The following is a 23,430-nucleotide window of genomic DNA, read 5'->3' on the forward strand; positions in this document are numbered from 1 at the left end:
AGGATGGTCAGTGAGATGCAAATTGTTCCAAGGTTATACAGAATTATGCAAGTTTTTAATACAAATTTATGCAGCTCGAAAATGGACCAATCCAATTACACCTTAGCAGGATACGATTGGTTCATTTTCAAGCTGCATAAAGATAAAGAGGAGAGGGATTGTAATTGCGTAGGAAGCTTCCGATTGGCTGGAAGAAGTAGGGAGGAGCTGTAGTTAAAGTATACCTGATCTGCAGAGATGGATTAAGATGTAACGGGGCCCTGGGCAAGGTAGTAGATTTGGGGCCCGCTTCTAGTCCTTTTGGTAAGCTAAAGTGGAGAGAGGTCATTGTCAATATTGTCCGTTTCTCTCCTTGTTCCCCCAATACCAGTAATCAGTCATTCAAAATGTGACTATTGGCTAAAATCAGATTTGCAGACAGGAAGAGGCAGGCTTACTCCCAATACCTTATCTTAAAAGGAGTGAATGGTGTGGGGAAGAGGAGGGAATAGAGGGTGATAGGGAACATCGTTTTATGCCTGCCTCTTCCTGTCTGAAAATGTGACTGCAGCCGAGGCGTACAAGGTGTACATTCAAAAAGGGTGACGGGTAATTTGGATGCTAAGAAAAAAACGCTACTGGAATATCGGCAAAATGACTGATGTTCCACTGCTTAAAGGAAACCTGAGACCTGAAAAAAAAAAGATAAATATCTGGGGCATCCTCCAGATCGCTCCCTCGCCGTCCTCCCGGGTCGCCTGGATTTCCTGAAAGATGCCCCGGCCGTCAACTCCACAAATCGGGGTGTACTGTGCATGCTCGGCCCAGCCACATGCACCCCATTGGCTACTGCTGCGCGGAGCGTTCTGCGCCTGCTCAGGCCAGAAAGGTCCCGGCTACGGGAGCGCACATGGACAGACTGTGCCGACTAGTGCAATTACCGGGCCGCATAGCGGAGGATCCAAGCGGCTTGGGAAGAAAGCAAGAGACCGATCAGTCTGAAGGGGCTGGAGGAAGCCCCACATATGTATCATTTGTTTACTTTTCAGGTCTCAGGTACCCTTTAATTCCATAATTTTTGCCAATAATTTTACTAATGCCTAACCTAACTCTGTTCTCACACGAGCCCTTCCTCTACAATGCTTACCCATCCCCCGCCTCCAAATGCCTAAACCTAACCGATTTCCCCAACCAATAGCTAACCCTAACTCAGTGATCTGCAAACCTGGTTCTCCAGCTGTTCAGGAACTACAAGTCCCACAATGCATTTGCCTTTACAAATCATGACTGTGGCTGTCAGACCCCTGCAATGCATTGTGGGAGTGGCACTTGTAGTTCCTGAACAGCTGGAGAGCCAAGTTTGCAGATCACTGCCCTAACTGATCCCCTGCTGCAAAATGTCTATCCTTAACCGCTGCCTAACCGCTGCAAAATGCCTAACCTTAAAGAGGAACTCCAGCCTAAACAAACATACTGTCATTAAGTTACATTAGTTATGTTAATTAAAATAGATAGGTAATATAATCTCTTACCCACACTGTTTTAAAAGAACAGGCACATGTTTGATTTCATGATGGCAGCCATCTTTTTGGTTGAAAGGAGGTGACAGGGAGCATGAGACACGGTTCCAACTGTCCTGTGTGCTGATCACCCCTCCCAGTTGTGCGCGCTAGGCTTTAAATCTCAAATGTAAAAAAAATGCAGAAAAACAGCAGTACAGGAACAACATCAGAAATCCCATCATGCTTTGCACAGCATCAGGGGAAACATGCCCCAGCAGTTTTCTTCTGTGCAAAGAAAAATGAGGCTTGGGTAAGAAAAAGTTCTGATGCTGTGAAACTGTTAACCTCCTTGCCGGTTATCCCGAACTCAGTTCGGGGTAACCTGCGCAGGAGGATTGCTCAGGCCCCGCTGGGCCGATTTGCATAATTTTTTTTTTGTTACAAGCAGCTAGCACTGTGATTTGAAAAGCTCTTGCTGATGTAATGCTATGGTTGTGATCCCACTAGAGCGATGTAATTTATGAAAATCCACCACAGCATTGTATTACGGTGGCCACACACCATACAATTTTCTATTCAATTCAAGAATTGCAATCACTTTTTCTGACTGAGGTGATGGTAACATTTCAAAAATCTGACCAATGTAGCACACACATTTGTTACATTTTTTCCCAATTATGATAAAAGGGATTGGAAACTCTGAGAAAATTGCTAGGGTGTGTATATTCATAAATTGACAATCTAACACACACCATGCAATCTTTAGAAACATTGAAGAAAATTTTCCAGCATTCCAGATCGATAAAAATGGGGGGGGGGGGGGGAGATGGGAAATCCGACTGGATTTTTCAGTCGAATGAAAAAAAAGGCTTTCGATTTTTTTCGGGAGATCCGATCATATTTATCGAATTGCCATAAAATCTGATCATTTTATTGTATCGTGTGTGGCCACCTTTAGCAAGAGCGCTTAGAAAAGGCGGCTAGTGGGTTTGAGTCCTTAAAGGGGAACGGAAGTAAGAGGTATACGGAGGCTGCCATATTTATTTCCTTTTAATCAACACCAGTTGCCTGGCAGCCCTGCTGGTCTATTTCTCTGCAGTAGTATCTGAATAACACCAGAAACAAGCATGCAGCTAGTCTTGTCAGATCTGACTTTAAAGTCTTAAACACCTGATCTGCTGCATGCTTGTTCAGGGGCTATGGGCTATGGCTAATAGTATTAGAGGCAGAGGATCAGCAGGGCTGCCAGGCAACTGGTATTGCTTAAAAGGAAATAAACATGGCAGCCTCCATATCACTCTCTTCAGTTCCCCTTTAAGGCATATACCGTAGGTCCTAGGCATTTTTTCAATATAATAATTTTTCAGTTGATCTTCTTTTTTGGAAAAGGTAGCCCCATCCCTGCCCTAATTTTGTCGACTGAGCTGATCAAACCGATCTGCTCCTCCTTTACAGTCTGTCGCTGGTGCGCGATTCCTGGTATTTACTTTTTACGATTCAGTCCGTGTTCAGCAGATGAAGAGCGAATCAATCCAGGCAGAGATTAGCATTGAATTATCCCTGGGCTGCCCTGAGATGTGACACAGAATTATTGTATTGAGAGAGAGAGAAATGGCTCCATACGGCGTGCCTTGCTGAGGGCGATCGTCTCGCTTGCTTCTTATCGATCAGAACTAAACGGCAACTCCTTCAACATGATCAAGAGGGACTCCTCGCCATTTGTTTACATTTCTGTGATAGACTGAGAATATTACAGAAGGGAATACATTTCTGGCACGGCAATAATATTACACTACTAATTACCACAAAGCCTTCTTATTTTTTGTGAAGCATGGCCGGCGCTTTTATGGGGCAAACTGGGCGATTGCTCAGGACACCAGTGCCAACTGATGGGCCTCCTAAGTCTACCCTCAAGTTAAAGAGAAACCGTGCCCAAGAATTGAACTTCATCCCAATCGGTAGCTGATACCCTCTTTCCCATGAGAAATCTTTTCCTTTTCACAAATGGATCATCAGGGGGCGCTGTATGGCTGATATTGTGGTGAAACCCCTCCCACAGTGTGATGTCAGTCAGGACCATGGTTCTGACATCACACTGAGGGAGCCTTGTTGTATTGTGGGAAATAACAGCTGTTTACAGCGGTTTCCAGCAGCCAAAAAAGCAAGCAGCCTCTACTTCCAGAGACATCACCTGCCAGCAGTAAAAATGTCACCATTTGGTAAATGTCAGAATGTAAATCAGGGAGAGGAAAGCTTTTACAATGGGCAAACACTGATTAAATCATTTATATATAATTATCGTAAAAATGAAGCACTTTTTTTTCTTGCATTATTTTCACTGGAGTTCCTCTTTAGCATAGCTCCCAACTGTGCCTCTTTTGAAGGGACAGTCCCTCTTCGCAAGCCCTGTCCCTCTGTCCCTCTTTCTCCTTCATTTGTCCCTCTTTCAGGGCTTTGTCCCTCTTTATATGCAAATATATGTATTTCTGTACTGAAAAATGTGTTTAATAGACTCTAAACTTTATTCCCATGCTTTAAAGTAATATATTTCTTATTTTCAAATGTTAACATGAAGGAATATGAACCAGGACAGGAAGGACCAGTGTGGTTTGAATTATAAAACAACATATTTTTTAATGAAATCTTTATAGTATGCGTGACAAGGGGTGTGTGATCAGGGGTGTGGCAGGGGCGTGTCTGACTTTCTCATATCAAAAAGTTAGGAGATATGCTTTAAATGAGAACTGTACTGAGAGGAATATAGAGGCTGCCATATTGATTTCTTTTTTGAAGCAATACCAGTTGCCTGGCTATCCTGCTGATCCTCTGCCTCTAATACTTTTAGCCACAGACCCTGAACAAGCATGCAGCAGATCAGGTGTTTCTGACATTTTTGGCAGATAGGACAAGATTAGCTGCATGCTTGTTTCTGGTGTGATTCTGCAGGCAGATAGCTCAGCAGGGCTGCCAGGTAACTGGTATTGCTTAAAAGGAAATCAATATGGCAGCCTCCATATACCTCTCACTACAGTTCTCCTTTAATAGTGGTCCCCTAGTGTGGTCAGCACGCTCTTCGTTCTTTCAGCAGCCTTCCGTTTCAGATGTAGTAGAGAAGAGAACTGGTGGGCTGGCACTCGATGCTGGCTGGGGCACTGTGATCTGGATCTGTGAGCTGCAGTGTGCTCCAGCTAACACTGGCAATTGTAGAAGGAAAGTGCTGAAACGGAAGGAAAGAGCTGTGCACCAATGCATAAGCTTGCAGATTGTTTCTTCCAGAATCGCATACAGACAAAGAAAGCAGCAATAGGATGTAAGGGCTTGTTTACACTATCAGCTGATTTTTCTTTAAGCTCTGACAATTTTGCAAGCGCTTGTGTAATAATTCCCTATGAGAATGTTCACATGTGAGCGTTTCCATTTCATTGAAATTGCAAACGCGCTACCTGCACCCTTTTCTGAGTGTTTTGGCTCAATGGAAGGTGTAGGGAAATCGCAAAGCGCTTGAAAAAGCACTTTGTATAGCGATTTCCTGAGTGCTTTTATGAATATATACACTGTATTTATTCATCTCCAGGTTAAAAGTTCACTTCCTGACTGACTGTCAGCTGAACGAAAGCTCTTTTCGAAGCGCAAATTGCAGGGAAAAGCACTTCAAAAATCACAGTATAAATCGCTCAGCGCTAACGATTTATACTGTGAACAAAGCCTAACAGAGAGCACAGCGCTTTCCTTCCGTTTCCGCGTCCCTCTGTCCCCGTGACCCGGCAGCATGTTACGTTCCTACGGGGATAAGGTGGAAGGACGCGGACGTAAGGAGGGAGTGGGAAGGCTGAACAGGTAAGTCGCTCACCTGCGATTACTCTGTAGCAAAAAGGGCCCTGGGGACACCTAACACTATTTGGTGGGGAAGGAGCGACAAATGCCACCTATTCTACTTGGGGGGGGGGGGGGGAGCACATGCCGCCGGGTCATGAAGAAGAGGCGCTCGCGAGGATGAAAGAAAAGCAGACGGATGGCGAAGCCATCCGGCCATACAGGCGAGTTAGCTCCACTGCGAATACTCTTGCAGGGACCACTATACACTAGGGGGGGGGGAAAGGTGGGAGCCCTGCCCCCTGGGAAACGCGTTTCAGCTTCAGAAACACTTCCCATAGCTCTATATTAGTATATAAGTATGTAGCCCCACCCTCCCAGTGATGTTTAGCCTCGGCTCTTTATTATGCGGAATTGCATTTGGAATTGGAATTCTCAGTAAGAAACATTCAGCATGGATCATCTGACAGGACGAAAAATGTTGCCACCTGTAATACATTTGAAAATGTAAATCAGGGAGAAGAAAGACAATGGGCAAACACTGACTAAATAATTTATAAAGGGATATTGTACGAGAGCAATTTTATTTATCATGATATTTTCACTACAGGTACTCGTTAAAGAAATGACAGTTAGAAGTCTTCCCAGGCATAAGAGACCGGGGGGGGGGGGGGCGGGGGTTAGGCCTGTGTACCCAGCAGCAGACCTGCTGACAGTAGTACTGAGTGTTTTTGGACAGTACATTAAGGCTTGGATTCTGCCACTGCGACATGATTGGGTATAGGAGGGAGCAGAACAGGAGCATTATTCCACAGAACTCCATACCTCCCAACTGTTTGAGATGAGAAAGAGGGGCACTTAAGCCACGCCCCTGGCACACCCCTGACCACGCCCCTAGTCACGTATACCCTAAAGATTTCATAAGAAAAATATGTTGTTTTATAATTCAAACCACACTGGTCCTTTCTATCCTGATTATTTTCCTTCATAGTAACATTTTACAATTAGTAATATATCAATTCAAAGGACGGGAATAAAGGTTAAAGGCCAATCAAACACATTTTTAGTAGAGAAATACAAATATTTACATAGAAAGAGGGACAAACTCCTGAAAGAGGGACAAATGAGGAGGAAAGGAAATGAGGAGGGACAGGGCTCCCAAAGAGGGACTGTCACTCCGATAGAGGGACAGTTGCGAGCTATGGAACTCTAATATAGCCGCTTATTGTAAAACAATCCTGTGTACATTGGGACCTTTGGGGGAGGGTCTGCTGAGGCCTGGACCCGGCAGGGAAGGGGTTAACTGTACATCCTTCTGTCTCTCCGCTGCAGTGCAGGAACGTAGGTGTGAGTCACCGCAAGATGAGTCATCACGAGCCCCCTAGGGGTTGCCTGGCAACCGGCGAGATGCAGGACAACGAGGACCTGTCCAGTCTCATTAGCAGACTTGTCAGAGCGAGCCGCGCCGGGCGTTGTTGACATCCTGGTGGTCTCTCCGCTGGCACTGATGCTGCCATCCTACTTAATCCATTGTACAGTGTTAAAGGGAAACTGGAGGGAGGGAGGGGGATATGGAGGCTGCCATAATACTCTCACACAGTGGTGTAACTAGAGATCATAGGGCCCTCAGATGTAGGCACTCTTAACCACTTGAGGACCACGGGCTTAAACCCCCCTAGTGACAGGGGCGTAGCAATAGGGGTTGCAGAGGTTGCGACCGCATCGGGGCCCTTGGGCCAGAGGGGCCCCGGACGGCCCTCCCTCAGCTACAGTATTAGCTCTCTATTGGTCTTGTGCTCATAATAATCACTTCTATAGATACTTTGAATAGTGGTAATCATTAACAAACTGTTTCCCATCCCCTTCTTGCACCTCAGACACTGTAGTTGCTATTGGCAGGTTTTGGTGCGCCATCTCAATTGCTATGTATAGAGTGCTTGGGGGGCCCCATTGTAAAACTTGCATTGGGGCCCACAGCTCCTTAGCTATGCCACTGCCTAGTGACTAGGCCATTTTTTACTAATTAGGCCACTGCTGCTTTAAGGCCTCGCTGCAGGGTCGCACAACTCGGCACACAAGTGATTTCCCCTCCCCTTTTCTACTGTTAGTGGGCTATGATCCCTGCCAGCTGTTATAGCTATTTTTTTAACCCTTCCTCCCCCCCGCCAGCCAATCAGCGCGATCGGCTGTCATGGACTTCAGCCTATGACAGCGGATTGCTGTCTTGCCTCCCCAGGGGACAGCCGAGTGACATGGCTGTCCCCAGTACAGCGCTGCTGTAGATCGCAGCTCTGTACACAGTAAATAGATGGTGGTTTCGCTGTCTAACAGTCTCCTAGGGGCGATCGCCGCTGGGAGACTGATGGCGGAGCAGAGCTCCGTCATCCAAGCGGAGATGAGCACGCATAGGCGCGCGCGATCTCCTGCAAAACACACCGCCAGGAATGCACGCCAATCGCCGTGGAGCGGTCCTTAAGAGGTTAAAGGATCACTATTGGGATAAAAGTAGGCAGTTAAAATCTGACAGAACCGACAGGTTTTGGGCCAGTCCATCTCCTCATGGGGGATCTCAGGGTTTTTTCTTGTTTTCAGCAGCTTTTCCTGAACAGCAGTTTAACTGCCATAATAGTAAGATACCTACCAGCCTCCCTACTCACTATTTTGTCAGCTAGATATTTTGTCAGTTACACTTTGCATCCGCTGTTCAGGAAATGCCACCTATGGATATAAGTTAAGTGGGCAATTTACATTGTCATGCAATCAACGCTGCACAAAGTTCATGGGCACAAACTCAGAGGGTGGAGAGACACAAGAACGTTAACAGCGAATACATTAAAGAGGAACTCCAGCGAACATTTTACTGTTGGCAGGTGATGTAGCTGCTGCATGGTTTTTGGCAGTTGGAAACAGCTGTAAACAGCTATTTCCCACAAAAGTTCGAACTTTTCTTGTGGGAGGGGTTACTTGTGGGAGGGGATTCACCACAATATCAGCCATACAGCACCCCTTGATGGTCTGTTTGTGAAAAGGAATAGATTTCTCATGTAAAAGGGGGTATCAGCTACTGACTGGGATAAAGTTTTGGTCGGAGTTTCTCTTTAACTACCTCCTGGGCCCCCTATGCTCCAGTGCCTGATAACAGCGGCTATGGCTACTATGGCACTCAGTGGCATACCTATGGTATTGGACACCTTGGCCCATATGCAATTCACTTTTTCACCTGAGATTTCTCCTAGGAGATCGTTTTTAATTTTCGATTTAAAATAACTTTCCAGCACTTTTCAACTAAAAAAAAGTACTAAAAAGTAGGTGAAAAGTACTATAGAGTATTTTCTTGCTTGCTGGAGGTTTAAAGGGCATTTGATTGACAAGTTTATTAAAAATATCACCTAAGAGAAAACTTAGGAGAAAACGTTAATTGCATATGGGTCCTGGCGCTGATTATTTACAGACAGACAACCCATCAATCAATTTTTTTTTAAGAGGGGGATTTTGAGGGCGTGGTTTTCTAGTGGAACCCCCCCTCATGAGACATCCCCAGTGGTGTAGTGGTGTCCCCCAGGTGAGATCCCCGGTGGTCTGGTGGCAGACTCGCAGCTGCCGTGGAGCATGGATGGATTGGTATCTGGTGAGATTCACTCATGAGCCGCAACGTTGCGCCCTACTTTGCGATGGGGGGGGGGGGGGTGGAATGTGAGGGAGCAATGATGTCAGCTCAACTCCTCACGTCCCCAGATTCCCCAAGGCTATTCTGCCCCGCTGGCTGGAGCCTCGATTGCTTCTCCCCAGGCCCCCCCCCCCCCTTCCATGGTGATGCTTGATGCCGCCTGCACCCCGCTTAGGACGCCACTGTTGTCACATTTTAGAGACACAGTACTGATCCTGCCAGTGTGATATATCATATGTGAATGCCACGGTTATCCAGACAATGTACCAAGCTCTGATCAGCAAACCTTCCTTCCAGGTATCAGACCAAGTGTCTTCTTCCACAAACTGTACCAAAAAATTCTGCTCCGCACACGGATGGTCACTTGACAGGCAACCTATCAGGCCAATCAAAGTGCAGGGATTACGTCCTAAAAAGCTTAAGGACCCAATGGGGCTCAGGGTGGGATTCATGGAGAGGCCGGGACATACAAAGGAGCGCACGTGAGTTAGCAGCGCACGCTATGTAGCACTCCCGGTGGTGCGTAACCCTAAAGGCTGCCATACACTGGTCGATTTGCCATCAGGTCGACCAACAGATAGATCCCTCTCTGATCGAATCTAATCAGAGAGGGATCGTATGGCTGCCTTTATGACAGATTGTGAATCGATTTCAGCATGAAACCGATCACAATCTGTGGAGCTGCCTCCGCCGCCGCCCGCCAGCTATACATTACCTGATCTGGCTGGCGTGAGTCCTCCGGTCTCCTCCGCTGTCTCTTCTCCGCTGGGTTCCGGACCGGCTGGCCTCACTTCATGTCCGGGGAAGTTTAAACAGTAGAGGGTGCTCTACTGTTTAAACTTCCTGCCAGGACAGGAAGTAGCCAGCCGGTCCGGAACCCAGCAGAGAAGAGACAGTGGAGAGAGCGGGGACACGCGCCAGCCGGAGCAGGTAACATATTGCCGCTAGCGCCGGCTATCGACGCACTCCTGACCCGCCGGTGATCGAGGGAAATCTTCTGCATGGACGGAACAACGGGAGTCGTCAGGAACGATCGATTTCGGACGGAAATCGATAGTTCGGTCAGCGTTTGCGTGACGATTTCACAGCCGATTCGATCACAGTGATCGAATCGACTAAATATCGGCGGGAAAATCGGTAAGTGTATGAGCCCCTTAAGACCCCCCCTGGTGGTACCTAACCCCAAGAATCCCCCCCCCCCCCTTCTTTATGCCTAACCCTAAAACCTCCTTTCTCCACTGCAAATAACGTTCATACAAAAAGCGGTACATTTCATAGATAATAAAGTTCAAAATGATAATTTACCATATTACAATTCTCAAAATGAATTTCAAAACTATATTTATCGCAACACTTATTTTCTAAACGAAAAATTTCGGTTGGAAGAGCCCGGCGCTCACTTTTGTTCTTTGGCACCCAATAGCCGATATTTTGCATTAGCACCTTTCCGGGCGCCCAAATAGTCCATTAGCCCCAGGTGCCCAAAATTCCTGATTCCCAGGAGGGCGGGCAGGCAATGTGCATTGTAGGAAATGAAATAAATATGTCAGCCTCCGTATCCCTCTCGCTTCAGGTGTGCTTTAAAGCAGAGCTCCCCAACCCTGTCCTCAAGGCCCACCAACAGTGCATGTTTTGCAGAAAACCACAAACATGCACAGGTGAGGTAATTAGTGTCTCAGCAGAGCTGATTAACTACCTGTGTGGATTTCCACAAAACATGCCCTGTTGGTGGGCCTTGAGGACAGGGTTGGAGAACACTGCAGTTTAAAGGACACATCTGAGCACTATAAAAAATACAAAAATCCACTTACCTGGGGCTTCCTCCAGCCCCTGCCAGCCATCCTGTGCCCTCACCACAGCTCCACTCACAGATGGTGGTCCGGGCAGGGCCAAATTCACCTTAAGGCACTGTAGGCCCGCGCCTACAGGCGCCTGATGATTGAAAGGCGGCCCACTCCCCTCCCTGAGTGCTTCCCTCTCTTCTGTCCATGTGCAGAGGCCCAATCCGAGTGTAAATGAGGGGCTACTCTCCTGACTCTCAGCATTCCACTGATGAGATCTACCTTCAACTGGGGAAACCTCTAGCTACCTAACACTTTGGGTCACCTCTAGCTACTTAATACTGAGAGAACCTCTGGCTACCTAATACTAAGTGACACCCGTAGCTGCCTATGCTAGGCAAGGGAAGTAAGGAAGAACTGACAGCTGGGACAGCCAGCACACTTGTGGTGCAGTTCGGAGGGGGTTTGTAGGTACATGGAGGGTGAAGTCTAGGGTGCCAGAAGATCTGTGCCTATTGGCTCCTGTGAGGTAAATCCGGGGCTGAGTCCAGGGTCCCCTCCGGCGCAAGATCCCCACTGCGCCTGCGCTAGCAGCTCTCAGAGTCGCACTGACATAATCCGGACTGTGCTGCTCAGGAGCAGTAGTTCTACGCCTGCACAGTACAGTACGGATGACGTCAGCGCGACCAGTGAGCCACATACTGGAACGCGGAAGAGGCCAGCCTGGCGAGGTCGGCATCTGCACCGGAGAGGACCAGGAGCCACCGGAGCTGCAGCAAGGGCACAGGATGGATGCAGAAGGCTGGAGGAAGCCCCAGGTAAGTGTATTTTTTAATTTTTTGCATTGTGTGATCACAGAAGCTGTAATGCTTTACATCTTATTGGCCATGTTGCTGGGCAGCGCCCCCTTCAGGCTGTCTCATTATTGTGTGTTTTGTGAATGTGCGCAGGATGGACGACTTTCACCTGTGTGAGGAAATCACGAGACTGAAGAAGGACCTGCAGAAACTGGTCTCCAAACCAGGTAAGCAAGAACGATGGCAGATTGCTAGTAAAGTATATTCCAGAGGGGAGAAGCTATTTATCATGGCATCATGGGTAGCCATGGTAACTAGCATCCATTGGATGGAGAGGGTGATGATAAGGCTACATATATTCATAAGCGTTTAGTGCGTAGTGATGTGATGATGCCTTATTAGATGCAACTGGTTTCAGCTGTGCATCTGTCAGGATGCCACCCACAACTGAAAAAAAGAAAGGTGCGGTGGCTAGGGAGGGGAAACTAGATACTTACCGCCTCTCTTGTTCCCTGCCGTCAGTCGCCGGTCTTCTCCCAATAGATGCCGGTGTATGGACGACTCTCCTGACCTCTAACCCGGACGCAGTATGTCCGTTCTTCACTGCTTCTGCCAGCGCGTAATTTCGGCAGAAGCAAGTTCACTCCCCTGGCTCCTCCTTCATAGCGTCTTGCGCTCAAGCACTCTATACAGAACAATTGATACGGCACACCAAATCCTGCCAAGGACAACCACAGTGTCAGAGGTGCAAGAAGGGGATGGGGAACAGCTTGTTAATTATTACTACTATTCACAGCATCTACAGAAGTGATTATTACCGGCATAGGACCAATAATACTGCGACTGAGGGAGGGCCCCTCTGGCCCAAGGGCTCCGGTGCAGTCGTAACCTCCGCAATCCCTTATTGCTATGCCACTGACCTTGCCTATAACTTCAATGGTTTGCCGTCTGAATTGCACTTGGTGTCCTGACGTTTCCTGCAGCATGCGCCCCAATCCTTATAGCTGTGGCACGGCCACGCGATTTGGATGCAAACGCCCATACCTGCAATTGCTGGCTTGGGTCTTACTCAGTGGAAACTGGCTCTTAGGGCACATTCACACTAGGAGGACTACCGCGAATTGCTGAAGCGATAGCACTTATGAACCCTATGGCATTAATCTCACTGCCAAGATTGCCGCCTATCGCAGGCGTTTCGTGATTGAAGGCAATCGCAAAACGTGTTGCCTGCAGCATTTTGATTGTGATACAGTGCTTATAAAAGCGCGATCGCGATTGTCAGAAATCACGAGATTGTACAGTGATTTTACTGCTCAATGGGCCCTTATAGTTACCATCCACCTAAAAGCGATATTACAGTTCTAGGTGGAATCTGGCAAGGTGACCCATCCAGTCTTCTTACATCTCTTCGGCGAAGCCGGTGGTTTCAGTGCACGGCACTCAGCACCGAACCTAGGTGCCACTCTAGTAGTAATGCTACAGTGTGCAAGGTGGGTAAGGGTAAATCAACGGACCCTGAATGACTTTCCCCTCTGAGTTGTTATGACTCACAGGGGAAATAGTATTTACCGCTGTCGGGGTCTTGAGCGGAACCATGGACAGCCGCCATTTGGCTCACCCTCCGCCTAGCTCCTAGGTTCTCAACATGTGGTACGCGTACCCCAGGGGGTACTCCTGATGGTTCTAGGGGGTACTCAGGCTTGATATACTTAACCAAGAATAACACATTTAGAGTTTTAGAAAATGATGAATCCCATATAAACAACACCAAATTAGTATTTTAGCTAACTAAAAGCAATAGTAAATGCTTGGAAATTGTTTCGAACCAATTATGTACTATGATTAAATATATATTTAAGGGGTACTTGTGATAATGTTTACTATGCCAGGGGGTACTTGATGAGTACATGGTTTTAAAAGGGGTACATTCCAATAAAATGTTGAGAAACACTGGCCTAGCTCACCGGCGGCATACTAATATGTACACCTCTTCAGAACTTCATCGGTGACTAGGGATGGTCAATGAGACGCAAATAATTATGACTTGCATACAAATTAAATGTACCTCTGGTTATACACTTCACTATCATCTGCTCAATGTCTATGACCAAGAATATTTCAGGGTAACTTTCACTGTTCAACCTCCACCAAATCCTGAAACATTGGTTCCGAGTGGGCTGACCCTCTAATGGGCATAGGTCATTCGGATGGGCTATTTGCATGTCTTGTGATGAGACCCTTACTGTTCCAGAGAGCGAGAAGACACAGGCAGAGCGGCAGCAGGAAGAGGCCATCCTCCAACGCATCAGCAAACTGGTGGAGACCCGAGATTTCTTAGTAGATGACGTGGAATTTGAGAGGTTACGGTAAGCGGATCCGATATCTTCCTTGTCATATTTTACTTTAATTGTGAGTTAAAATGAAAAAATACTAACATTTCAAATGAAAAAGACACCTGTTTAGGGGCTAAATCCGTATTAAACATTAATATTCAAGTCCATACTGTATGGAAATGAGGACAGACATTTATTCTTTGAAAGCAGGGCTCCTCAGGGGCGGGTTTGTGGAGTGGGTTGTGCCTTCCACAGGAAGGAAGAGGATGGGAGGTTCACTTCCTCTGTATTGCCTGCCACAAGCTTGTAGAAACTACTTTAATCGCTTCCGGATCGTGGAAATTTAAATCTACGCCCTGTTTGTGGCTGCTTATTCCTGCCAGAGTGTAGATTTAAATTACCGCACTCGCACAGGCCCGCCGCTACCACCGATCTGCGATGGCAGACTGAGGGACCTGCAGCGACGGGTGAGCAGTGTGAACGCCGAGAGAGGCGAGTCCGTGCGACAACGTGTCAGTAATAGCCGTTTTTTGGTACCAGCAGTCTCTGGTCTTAAGGAGCCAAAGACTCCTGGTACGCAAATGGTTAAAAAGAGCCTGTTGTGGCTTTATGTCAATTTTATTATTTTCATTTGTAGTTTACATTTTTTTTATGTGATTATATAATTTTATGTGATTATTTAATTTGTTTTACAAGTAAATATTTGATGAAAGGTGCATCCCATGACAATCAATGTATAAAGCATGGTCATGGGCGTAGGGCCCGCGGTCGCAGGGGTCGCCGTGGCAACCGGGCCCGCCTCCTAAAGAGGCAAGGGAGGGGCCCGGGGGCCTGGACCCCCTAGGTGTTGAAATCTGGCTCCCGGAGGCATAGCAGGATGCTGCAGTGGAGCAGCCAGTTTCTCCCGGAGGCAGAGCAGGGCTACGGCAAGATGGCTGCCGAAGCCCTGCACTAGAGACTATTTGTGTCTCCAGTACAGGGCTGCGGGCGCCATCTTGCCGTAGCCCTGCACTCTGCCTGTCAGGGAGGGAGAAACTGGCTTCTCGGCTGCAGGATCGTCGCTGGAGGAGCTGCACGAGGCAGGCTGGTTGCACGTCGGGGAGCTCATGTCAGAGGCTGGCCAGGTGAGTGAATTTTTTTTATTTGTACAGGTTTATTTTCTGGTGACTGCTCCCCGCATAACAATTATTTTCTGGTGACTGCCCCCACATAACGATTATTTTCTGGTGACTGCCCCCACATAACGATTATTTTCTGGTGACTGCTCCCCACATAACGATTATTTTCTGGTGACTGTCCCCACATAACGATTATTTTCTGGTGACTGTCCCCACATAACGATTATTTTCTGGTGACTGATCCCCACATAACGATTATTTTCTGGTGACTTCCCCCACATAACGATTATTTTCTGGTGACTGCCCCCACATAACGATTATTTTCTGGTGACTGCCCCCACATAGCGATTATTTTCTGGTGACTGTCCCCACATAGCGATTATTTTCTGGTGACTGCTCCCCACATAACTATTATTTTCTGGTGACTGCTCCCCACATAACGATTATTTTCTGGTGACTTCCCCCACATAACGATTATTTTCTGGTGACTGCTCCCCACATAACGATTATTTTCTGGTGACTTCCCCCACATAATGATTATTTTCTGGTGACTGTCCCCACATAACGATTATTTTCTGGTGAATGCCCCCACATTGCGTTTATTTTCTGGTGAATGCCCCCACATTGCGTTTATTTTCTGGTGAATGCCCCCACATTGTGTTTTTTTTCTGGTGAATTCCCCCACATTGTGTTTATTTTCTGGTGAATTCCCCCACATTGCGTTTATTTTCTGGTGAAAGCTCCCACATTGTGTTTATTTTCTGGTGAAAGCTCCCACATTGCGTTTTTTTTCTGGTGAATGCTCTCACATTGTGTTTATTTTCTGGTGAATGCTGCGCACATAACGATTATTTTCTGGTGAATGCTACGCACATAACAATTTTCTGGTGAATGCTACGCACCTAACAATTTTCTGGTGAATGCTGCGCACATAATTATCTGGTGAATGCTGCCCACATAACTATTATTTTCTGGTGAATGCTGCGCACATAACGATTTTCTAGTAAAATGCTGCGCACATAATAATTATTATCGGGTGAATGCTGCGCACATAACGATTATTTTCCTTCAGACTGGCATCTTGCTACTAATTGCCCTATTTCCCCTGGGTGCTGCGTATGTTTGCAAATTGAACGTGGCAGCCATGCTGCTGGACAGTGGAATTGATATAGCCATGCCATGCACAGCTATGGGGATTTGGATATGTGTGTGCTTCAGGTGTTGCGAGGGGGGGGGGGGGGGGCTGTTGTTGCCGGGAGGAGGGGGGGGGCCCACATCCAGATTCCGCATCGGGGACCAGAGGTTTCTAGCTATGCCACTGAGCATGGTTATTATATGTATAGAAGGTGCCAAGGAGAAATTCAATAAAGTAATATAAATCTATAAAATGAACTGGTGCTCCTACCTACAAACTGAGTTATAGCAGACAACCAGATGAAGTATCTCTAATTCCACGAAAGTCGATGTCACTTGCCAGTAAATCTGTCTGTGGCTTAGTTTTGCCTGACCCACCCTTTGTAGGTAAGTCACTTAACCATTTCAGGGTTTTTTTCACCTTATGCACAAGAGAAATGTTCAGATTTAAGCGCTCCTCCCTTTCATTCCCCAGTAACTTTATCACTACTTATCACAACAAAATTATCTATGCCTTGTTTTTTCCACCACCAATTAGGCTTTCTTTGGGTGGTACATTATGCTAAGAATTATTTAAATCTAAATGCATTATAATGGGAATAATAAGAAAAATAAAAATGAAAAAATGCATTATTTCTCAGTTTTCAGCCATTATAGTTTTCAATTAATACATGGTACCGTAGTTGAAACCCACACATTTTATTTGGCCATTTGTCCTGGTTATTGCAACGTTAAAATTTATATCTCTAGTATAATGTATGGTGACAATATTTTATTTGTGTAATGAATAGTGACATGTCAGCTGCGGTGGATAGCAGTACCACCGCAGCTGCTTCTGGTTCTCTGCCTGCCAGTCTCCCTGCGCCTCGGGCATCTAGCACGCCGAGGACGGGTGTGGGGAGTAATCGCATGTCGGCTGCGGTGGACGGTGGGTCCACCGCGGTCATTGCTGGGTCCCTGCCTGCTGATTTTTCCGCATCCCAGGCGTCTAGTACGCCGAGGACGCGTGTCTCTTCTGTGCTCAAGGGTACATTAGCGCGTGCGCGTGCTCACCGTCAGGATCTTTATGAAAGGAGGAGGCGCGTCAGCTGACCAGCTGGTCGGCTGACGTCAGAGGGCACGCTCGCCGCTCCTGATTAGCTGAGGCTGGTGGGCGTGCCTTGGGGGTCTCCTCCGCTTCTTAAGCCTCTCGGCTTCACTTGCAAATTGTCTGCTGTCGTGAATACTTCGTGTTAGCGCTCAGACCTTAGATAGTTCCGGTGTGTTTTGATCTGGGAGGAAACCAGGGATTTCACACAAGACTAGGAATTATTATTACTACTGTTACTACTGTTATTATTGCTTGATTATCTGTGTATGACTCTGGCTAGTTCTGACCAATCTTAAGGGGCCCATACACTCAGCCGATTTTCTGGCTGACCGATCGATCCCGATCGATCGATTGATCGTTTGCAAATCGGTTGGCCAATCGATTTCCATCGAACTGGCTGGGTGGAAAATTTAGGTCGATCTGATGAGATTGCTTATCAGTTTGCATTGGCCTTAATGGAAATCTGATGGCAAAAAAATGCCATCAGATCCAGGGCCGGATTTGTACTTTCCAGTGCCCTAGGCCGGCTGTCACCAACCGCCCCCCCCCCCCCATTCTGTCCAACTCTGACTAGTTTGAACGCCCCCCTCTGTTTTGCCCTGTTCAACAAAGAAGCAGTGCATGCTCTGTCCACTCCATGTAATTTTGTGCTCCTGTCTGCATGCACAGCAGGCGATAGTGTTCTGGGCTTGCATACTTCAGAAATGATGCTCATGTATGAGCACTCAGCAGCACTTGTCAAGTACACATTCCCATAACACTCCCTCGGCTCCTGTGCACCTGCATACAGGAGTGCAAAATCACAAGGAGCCCCAGTGGACAGCGCTGCTTCTTTGTCCTCTGTGCGACTAGCTGCAGTCAGAGCCACAAACGAGACAGATGGTACACATGATGCAATTTTCTGACAGATTTACTGTCAGGTCGATTATTTCCATCATGTCTGATCTAATTTCAATTTTTCGATCAATTTGCTGTTCACTTCTATGAAAAAACATTCAGAAAATTGATTGGAAAGCATATCGGACATGTTAGAAATAGTCGATGTGACAGTAAATCTGTCAGAAAATTGCATTGTGTGTACCTAGCATAAGCTCAGGTGTACGTTACACAGTGACAATTTAGCACTTAAGACAGATCTTAAAATCAGTCAGCAGGAAGTTTTGTAACAGAATAACACTTTTTATTGGCTAACCAAAAGAAAAACAGTGAGAGCCGTCTTCAGACTTTGTTACTGTATACAAGATGTTAGGCACACAGCTATATATACAGTCAGCAGGCGATGCATTGATTGTTTTGTAAATGTAAATAAATGTAACACAGTTGTCATTCTGTTTCAAAACATCCTGCTTTCACTGATGGTCAACACATCAGTACTTTGCTGGCAAAAAATGCCAGGAAAGAGTTAAACTGTAGCACAAAGAATGTTGTTGTCATTCTCTAGGAGAAAAAAAACCCCATAAATTTGACAGATCTGAGGTCTTTAACAGCACTGACCTACTAGTAATAAACTAACATAAGTCAGGGAGGGGGAGAGCTGCTAATTCCAAGCAGTAAATGCGTGCTGCATGAAAAAAACTAATCGGAACTCAAGAGTTCTGCTACTTGAGACCATATATTTTTCTTCTCACAGCAGATTGTTTGTCCCCTCTCATCATACAGGTAACAGCAGATGCTGACTGCCATAACACACTTTGCACAAGTAAGAGAGATGCAGGGATCTCTGGAATTCAGGCAGACCAGAGCAAAGCAGGAGAGGTGATTTACTTTGACATATGACCTCTTATCTCTCCAAGTTCTGCGCCCTGCTGATTTTTATCGCCCTAGGCCTTGGCCTCTGTGACCTTCCCAGAAATCCGGCCCTGATCAGATCGAATTCCAATAGATTTCAAACTGAAATCTATTGGAATTCTATCCTGGTAAAAAATGTTCTAAAAACGCATCAGATAGATCATCAGATGCATTTCTTATCTATCTCTAGCACTGAAAACAGTGTGTTTGACAATAACATGTCTGCTGACAGTGAAATGGAGGCTAAACATTTTGCTCAATACAGCATTATGGGGCGAATCAAACTTCCGCAAAAGTTCGCCTGATGCAGGCGAACGCGAACCCCCAAAGTTCGCCTGGAACCGTTCGCCGGCGAACCGTTCGGCCCATCTCGGATGAGAAATATATATTACCCATGTGATAAATAGACTGCACTTTCTGTTCAGGTTCCACGGTTGGATGAAACTGCACTCTCTGATTTCTTCTGTGTTGATCTCCTCCTGTGTTTCCTCTTTACAGCACTCCACTTTTCCGCTCTTGTTGTAACTATGGCTAATTCTGTGTTGTGTTTTTTCCCTTCAGGGAGCGAGAGGAGGACAAAGAAATGGCAGAATTTCTACAGAAAAAGCTTTCCAAGAGTTTCCTGAAGAAGGCAGGTGAGCCCCACCTACTGATCATGTGACTAAAATAATACTTGCTGTGGACAGTCTTGGATTACAACCATCTATTAAATATCATTTTTAATAACCCTGAATTACAAAATGTCTTGCATATTGATGAATACATTTTATAACAATTGTGGAATGTCAAGAGAACGTTTATCCCCATAACCTCATATATCTAATATCTCATATATCTAATGGAAGAGGGGGGAGGAGAGTCAGTGGCAGGTGTGATAATAAGCCAATGGCCGTTCCTGCGTAGGAGCTCCTGAATTGTCTTTGCAGAAGTCCTACCCCTGAGGAATCCAATGTAAGTCTGCCTATAGCTACATACACACTGGGCATAAATGTTTCCCCAAAGTGATCTTTCACGTGACAAAGGACTGGTGTTGATTCTTGCTGGTTGTAATCGCCTCCAAGTATCTAGATGAGAGAGACCAGGAGGAGCCCAATGGTGCAGTATGGTAACAATTGGGTAGGTTAAAGTATTATACTCACAAGGATGGGTGGCAATAATCTGCAGCCACCATTCAGGCGTACGGGTAAATAACCGTCCCTGCTCAGTATTCCAGGTCCACTGGGCAGGCTCTGGTCGGTGGCACTCATTGGGTTAACTGGGAACGCAAGTGTTCATAATCTAAGACCCTGAATGGGTAAGGCTAATCTAAGTACTCTGTTGGAGGTGCCCTACATATCTAATAACCAAAATTATATCTAGTAGTATGTAGCTCTCATCTCCTTAAAGGGGCTCTATGTTGAAAAATTGTAAAATGTAATATGTGCGAACATATACAAATAAGTCCTGAGTCATAAATTACTTTTCTCCTATGTTGCTGTCACTTACAGTAGGTAGTAGAAATCTGACAGAAGCAACAGGTTTTGGAGTAATCCATCACTTCATAGGAGATTCTCAGCAAGGCTTTTATTCTTTATAAAGATATTCCCTAAAAAGGATTTAAACAATGATGCTGGCCCGCTTCCCTGCTCGCTACACAGTTTTTTGGCAGTTGGACAGAGCAACTGCCATTCACTAAGTGCTCTTGAAAATAAATAAATCCCTGAGAATCCCCTATAAAGAGTTGGACTAGTCCAAAACCTGTCGCTTCTGTCAGATTTCTACTACCTGCTGTAAGTGACAGCAACATAGGAGAAAAGTAATTTATGGATCATTTTACTCTGGAAAAAAAACGTACTTATGTGTTTGTGTTTGCACATTTTGGGCTTGATTCACAAAGCAGTGCTAACTGTTAGCACGCCTGTGAAAACCCCCTTAGCACGTCTAAACGAGTTTTCGCGCATAAAACTTTACGTAAAACTTTATGCGCGCACTGCACAGAGCGCACTGCACAGAGCGCAGGGCGCTCCGCGCGAAGTGCCCATTAAAGCCTATGGGACTTAGCGCGCATAAGACTTTGCGCGCGTAAAACTTTGCGCTTGCAAAGTTAGCGCGCGATCTGATTGAGAAATCCGGTGCTAACTTACTTAGCACCCTGGTTAGCACATCTAAAGACTTTAGACGTGCTAAGTAGGTTAGCACTGCTTTGTGAATCAAGCCCTTTAAATTTTAAACTTTTTCACCATAGTGCCCCTTTAAAGACAAACCACAAAGGTAAGCATACATTTTATTCATGCACGTAAGACTTGTCCAAGTTGTCGAGGGAATACGTAATTTAGGCACCTGCTATTGCCGGCGGCTGAATTAACTTTTTTTTTATTTTTTCAAATTAGTCACTGAGCACTGCTATACCCGTACTTCTCATTGCGACCTATGGCAGTGCCCAAACAATTGGCGCAAATTAGCGAAAGCTAATTCGAGGTTAATTGCATAGGAATCACGCTGGTATGCGATTCGGTAGTTCAAAATATTTTCCCTGTTTTTTTTTCTCTTGTAGAAACAACCCCCCCCCCACCCCCCACTGAAATCACGCCGTAAACCTGTAGTCTTAGTAGTATAAATAGAAAGTAATGTTTGGTGTTACTTTGTGGAAAACAGCCCTTGAGGGGAACCCAAGGTGAGAGGCTGACATGTTTATTTCCTTTTAAATAATGCACATTGCCTGGCTGTTCTACTGATCCTCTTCCTATAATACTATAAGCCATAAACCCTGGCTAACCTATACTGGGGGCACCAATGCCTGGCTAACCTATACTGGGGCACCTATACCTGGCTAACCTATACTGGGAGCACCTATGCCTGGCTAACCTATACTGGGGGCACCTATGCCTGGCTAACCTATACTGGGGGCACCTATGCCTGGCTAACCTATACTGGGGGCACCTATGCCTGGCTAACCTATACTGGGGGCACCTATGCCTGGCTAACCTATACTGGGGGCGCCTATGCCTGGCTAACCTATACTGGGGGCACCTATGCCTGGCTACCTATACTGGGGGCACCTATGCCTGGCTAACCTATATTGAGGGCATCTGTACCTGGCTACCTATACTGGGGGCACCTATGCCTGGTACCTATACTGGGGGCACCTCTGCCTGGTACCTATACTGGGGGCACCTATGCCTAGCTAACCTATATTGAGGGCATCTGTACCTGGCTACCTATACTGGGAGCACCTATGCCTGGTTACCTATACTGGGAGCACCTATGCCTGGCTACCTATACTGGGGGCACCTATGCCTGGCTACCTATATTGAGGGCACCTATACCTGGCTACCTATACTTGGGGCACCTATGCCTGGTTACCTATACTTGGGGCACCTATGCCTGGTTACCTATACTGGGGGCACCTATGCTTGGTTACCTATACTGGGGGCACCTATGCCTGGTACCAATACAAGGTGCACCTATGGCTGGCTACCTATACTGGGGGCACCTATGCCTGGCTACCTATATTGAGGGCACCTATACCTGGCTACCTATACTGGGGGCACCTATGCCTGGTTACCTATACTGGGGGCACCTATGCCTGGTTACCTATACTGGGGGGACCTATGCCTGGTACCAATACAAGGTGCACCTATGGCTGGCTACCTATACTAGGGGCACCTATGCCTGGGAGCAGTGCTTTTCAGTGCAGGCAGATTTGGGCGCAGTCGGCGCCACCATAGACTGTAATAGGAATTACAGCTATAGCACGCTCAGGGAGTAACGTCGGCGCCGTCAGAAGACGGACCTGAAGTTGCTTTTAAAACACAATTCGGCCTCCAGCAATCGCTGGAAGCTGAATTATTTCATTCCCCCACTATCCATGGTGGCCTGGAGGGGGAATAGAAATTAACACGGCCGGGACGTGTACAGAAGCAGGATCAGCCATATACCGGCTGTATCCTGCGCCCAAATCTCCCAGCGCTGATTTCAAATGTATGCCTGTGCCTGGTTACCTATTCGGGGGTACCTATGGCTGGCTACCTATACAGGGGGCACCTATACCTGGCTACCAGTATGGAGGCAATTATATCTGGCTACCTATACTGGGGATTAAATACTGCATCGCAAATAACTTTCTTGAGTCCACAGGGGGGCACTTTTTACACTCTTGCTCTGGGTTCAATATAGCCTAGAGACTGCCCTGCCGTGGACTCATAACCAGTTACAGCCTTATCATTCTTGTTTAGAACGAATATTATTTATAGAATATAACACATAAGTATATATAATAAATACATAAGTATTAAAAAGGCACACATGTGGCCCCCGGGCAGCGGTGTGATATCCGTGGCCTTGCGCTGAGCGGTTGGGCAGAAGCAGATGGAGGAAGCTGTGAGGTCTAGATGAAGCAGATGAATTAGTCATGGGTTACTCTATCGTAGATTCCAGCCACCTTTTTGT

General features: G+C 46.5%; 1 protein-coding gene across 2 annotated transcripts in view; it reads left to right on the top strand.

The window, feature by feature from the left end:
* LOC137542581 (bMERB domain-containing protein 1-like) overlaps positions 1-23,430 on the top strand; it is a 42,720-nt gene that overhangs the window by 18,159 nt on the left and 1,131 nt on the right. The window contains exons 1-4 of one of the 2 annotated variants that reach the window (XM_068264611.1): positions 6,841-8,164; positions 11,693-11,766; positions 13,791-13,905; positions 19,564-19,637. In XM_068264611.1, the coding sequence (XP_068120712.1) occupies positions 8,049-8,164; positions 11,693-11,766; positions 13,791-13,905; positions 19,564-19,637 (379 nt within the window). In that variant the 5' untranslated portion in view covers positions 6,841-8,048. Of the gene's footprint in view, positions 1-6,840; positions 8,165-11,692; positions 11,767-13,790; positions 13,906-19,563; positions 19,638-23,430 lie in introns of those variants that run through there. The other variant, XM_068264610.1, reaches the window with a different exon arrangement.

Source organism: Hyperolius riggenbachi, chromosome 12 (genome assembly GCF_040937935.1).
Source record: "Hyperolius riggenbachi isolate aHypRig1 chromosome 12, aHypRig1.pri, whole genome shotgun sequence".
Classification (NCBI taxonomy): domain Eukaryota; kingdom Metazoa; phylum Chordata; class Amphibia; order Anura; family Hyperoliidae; genus Hyperolius; species Hyperolius riggenbachi.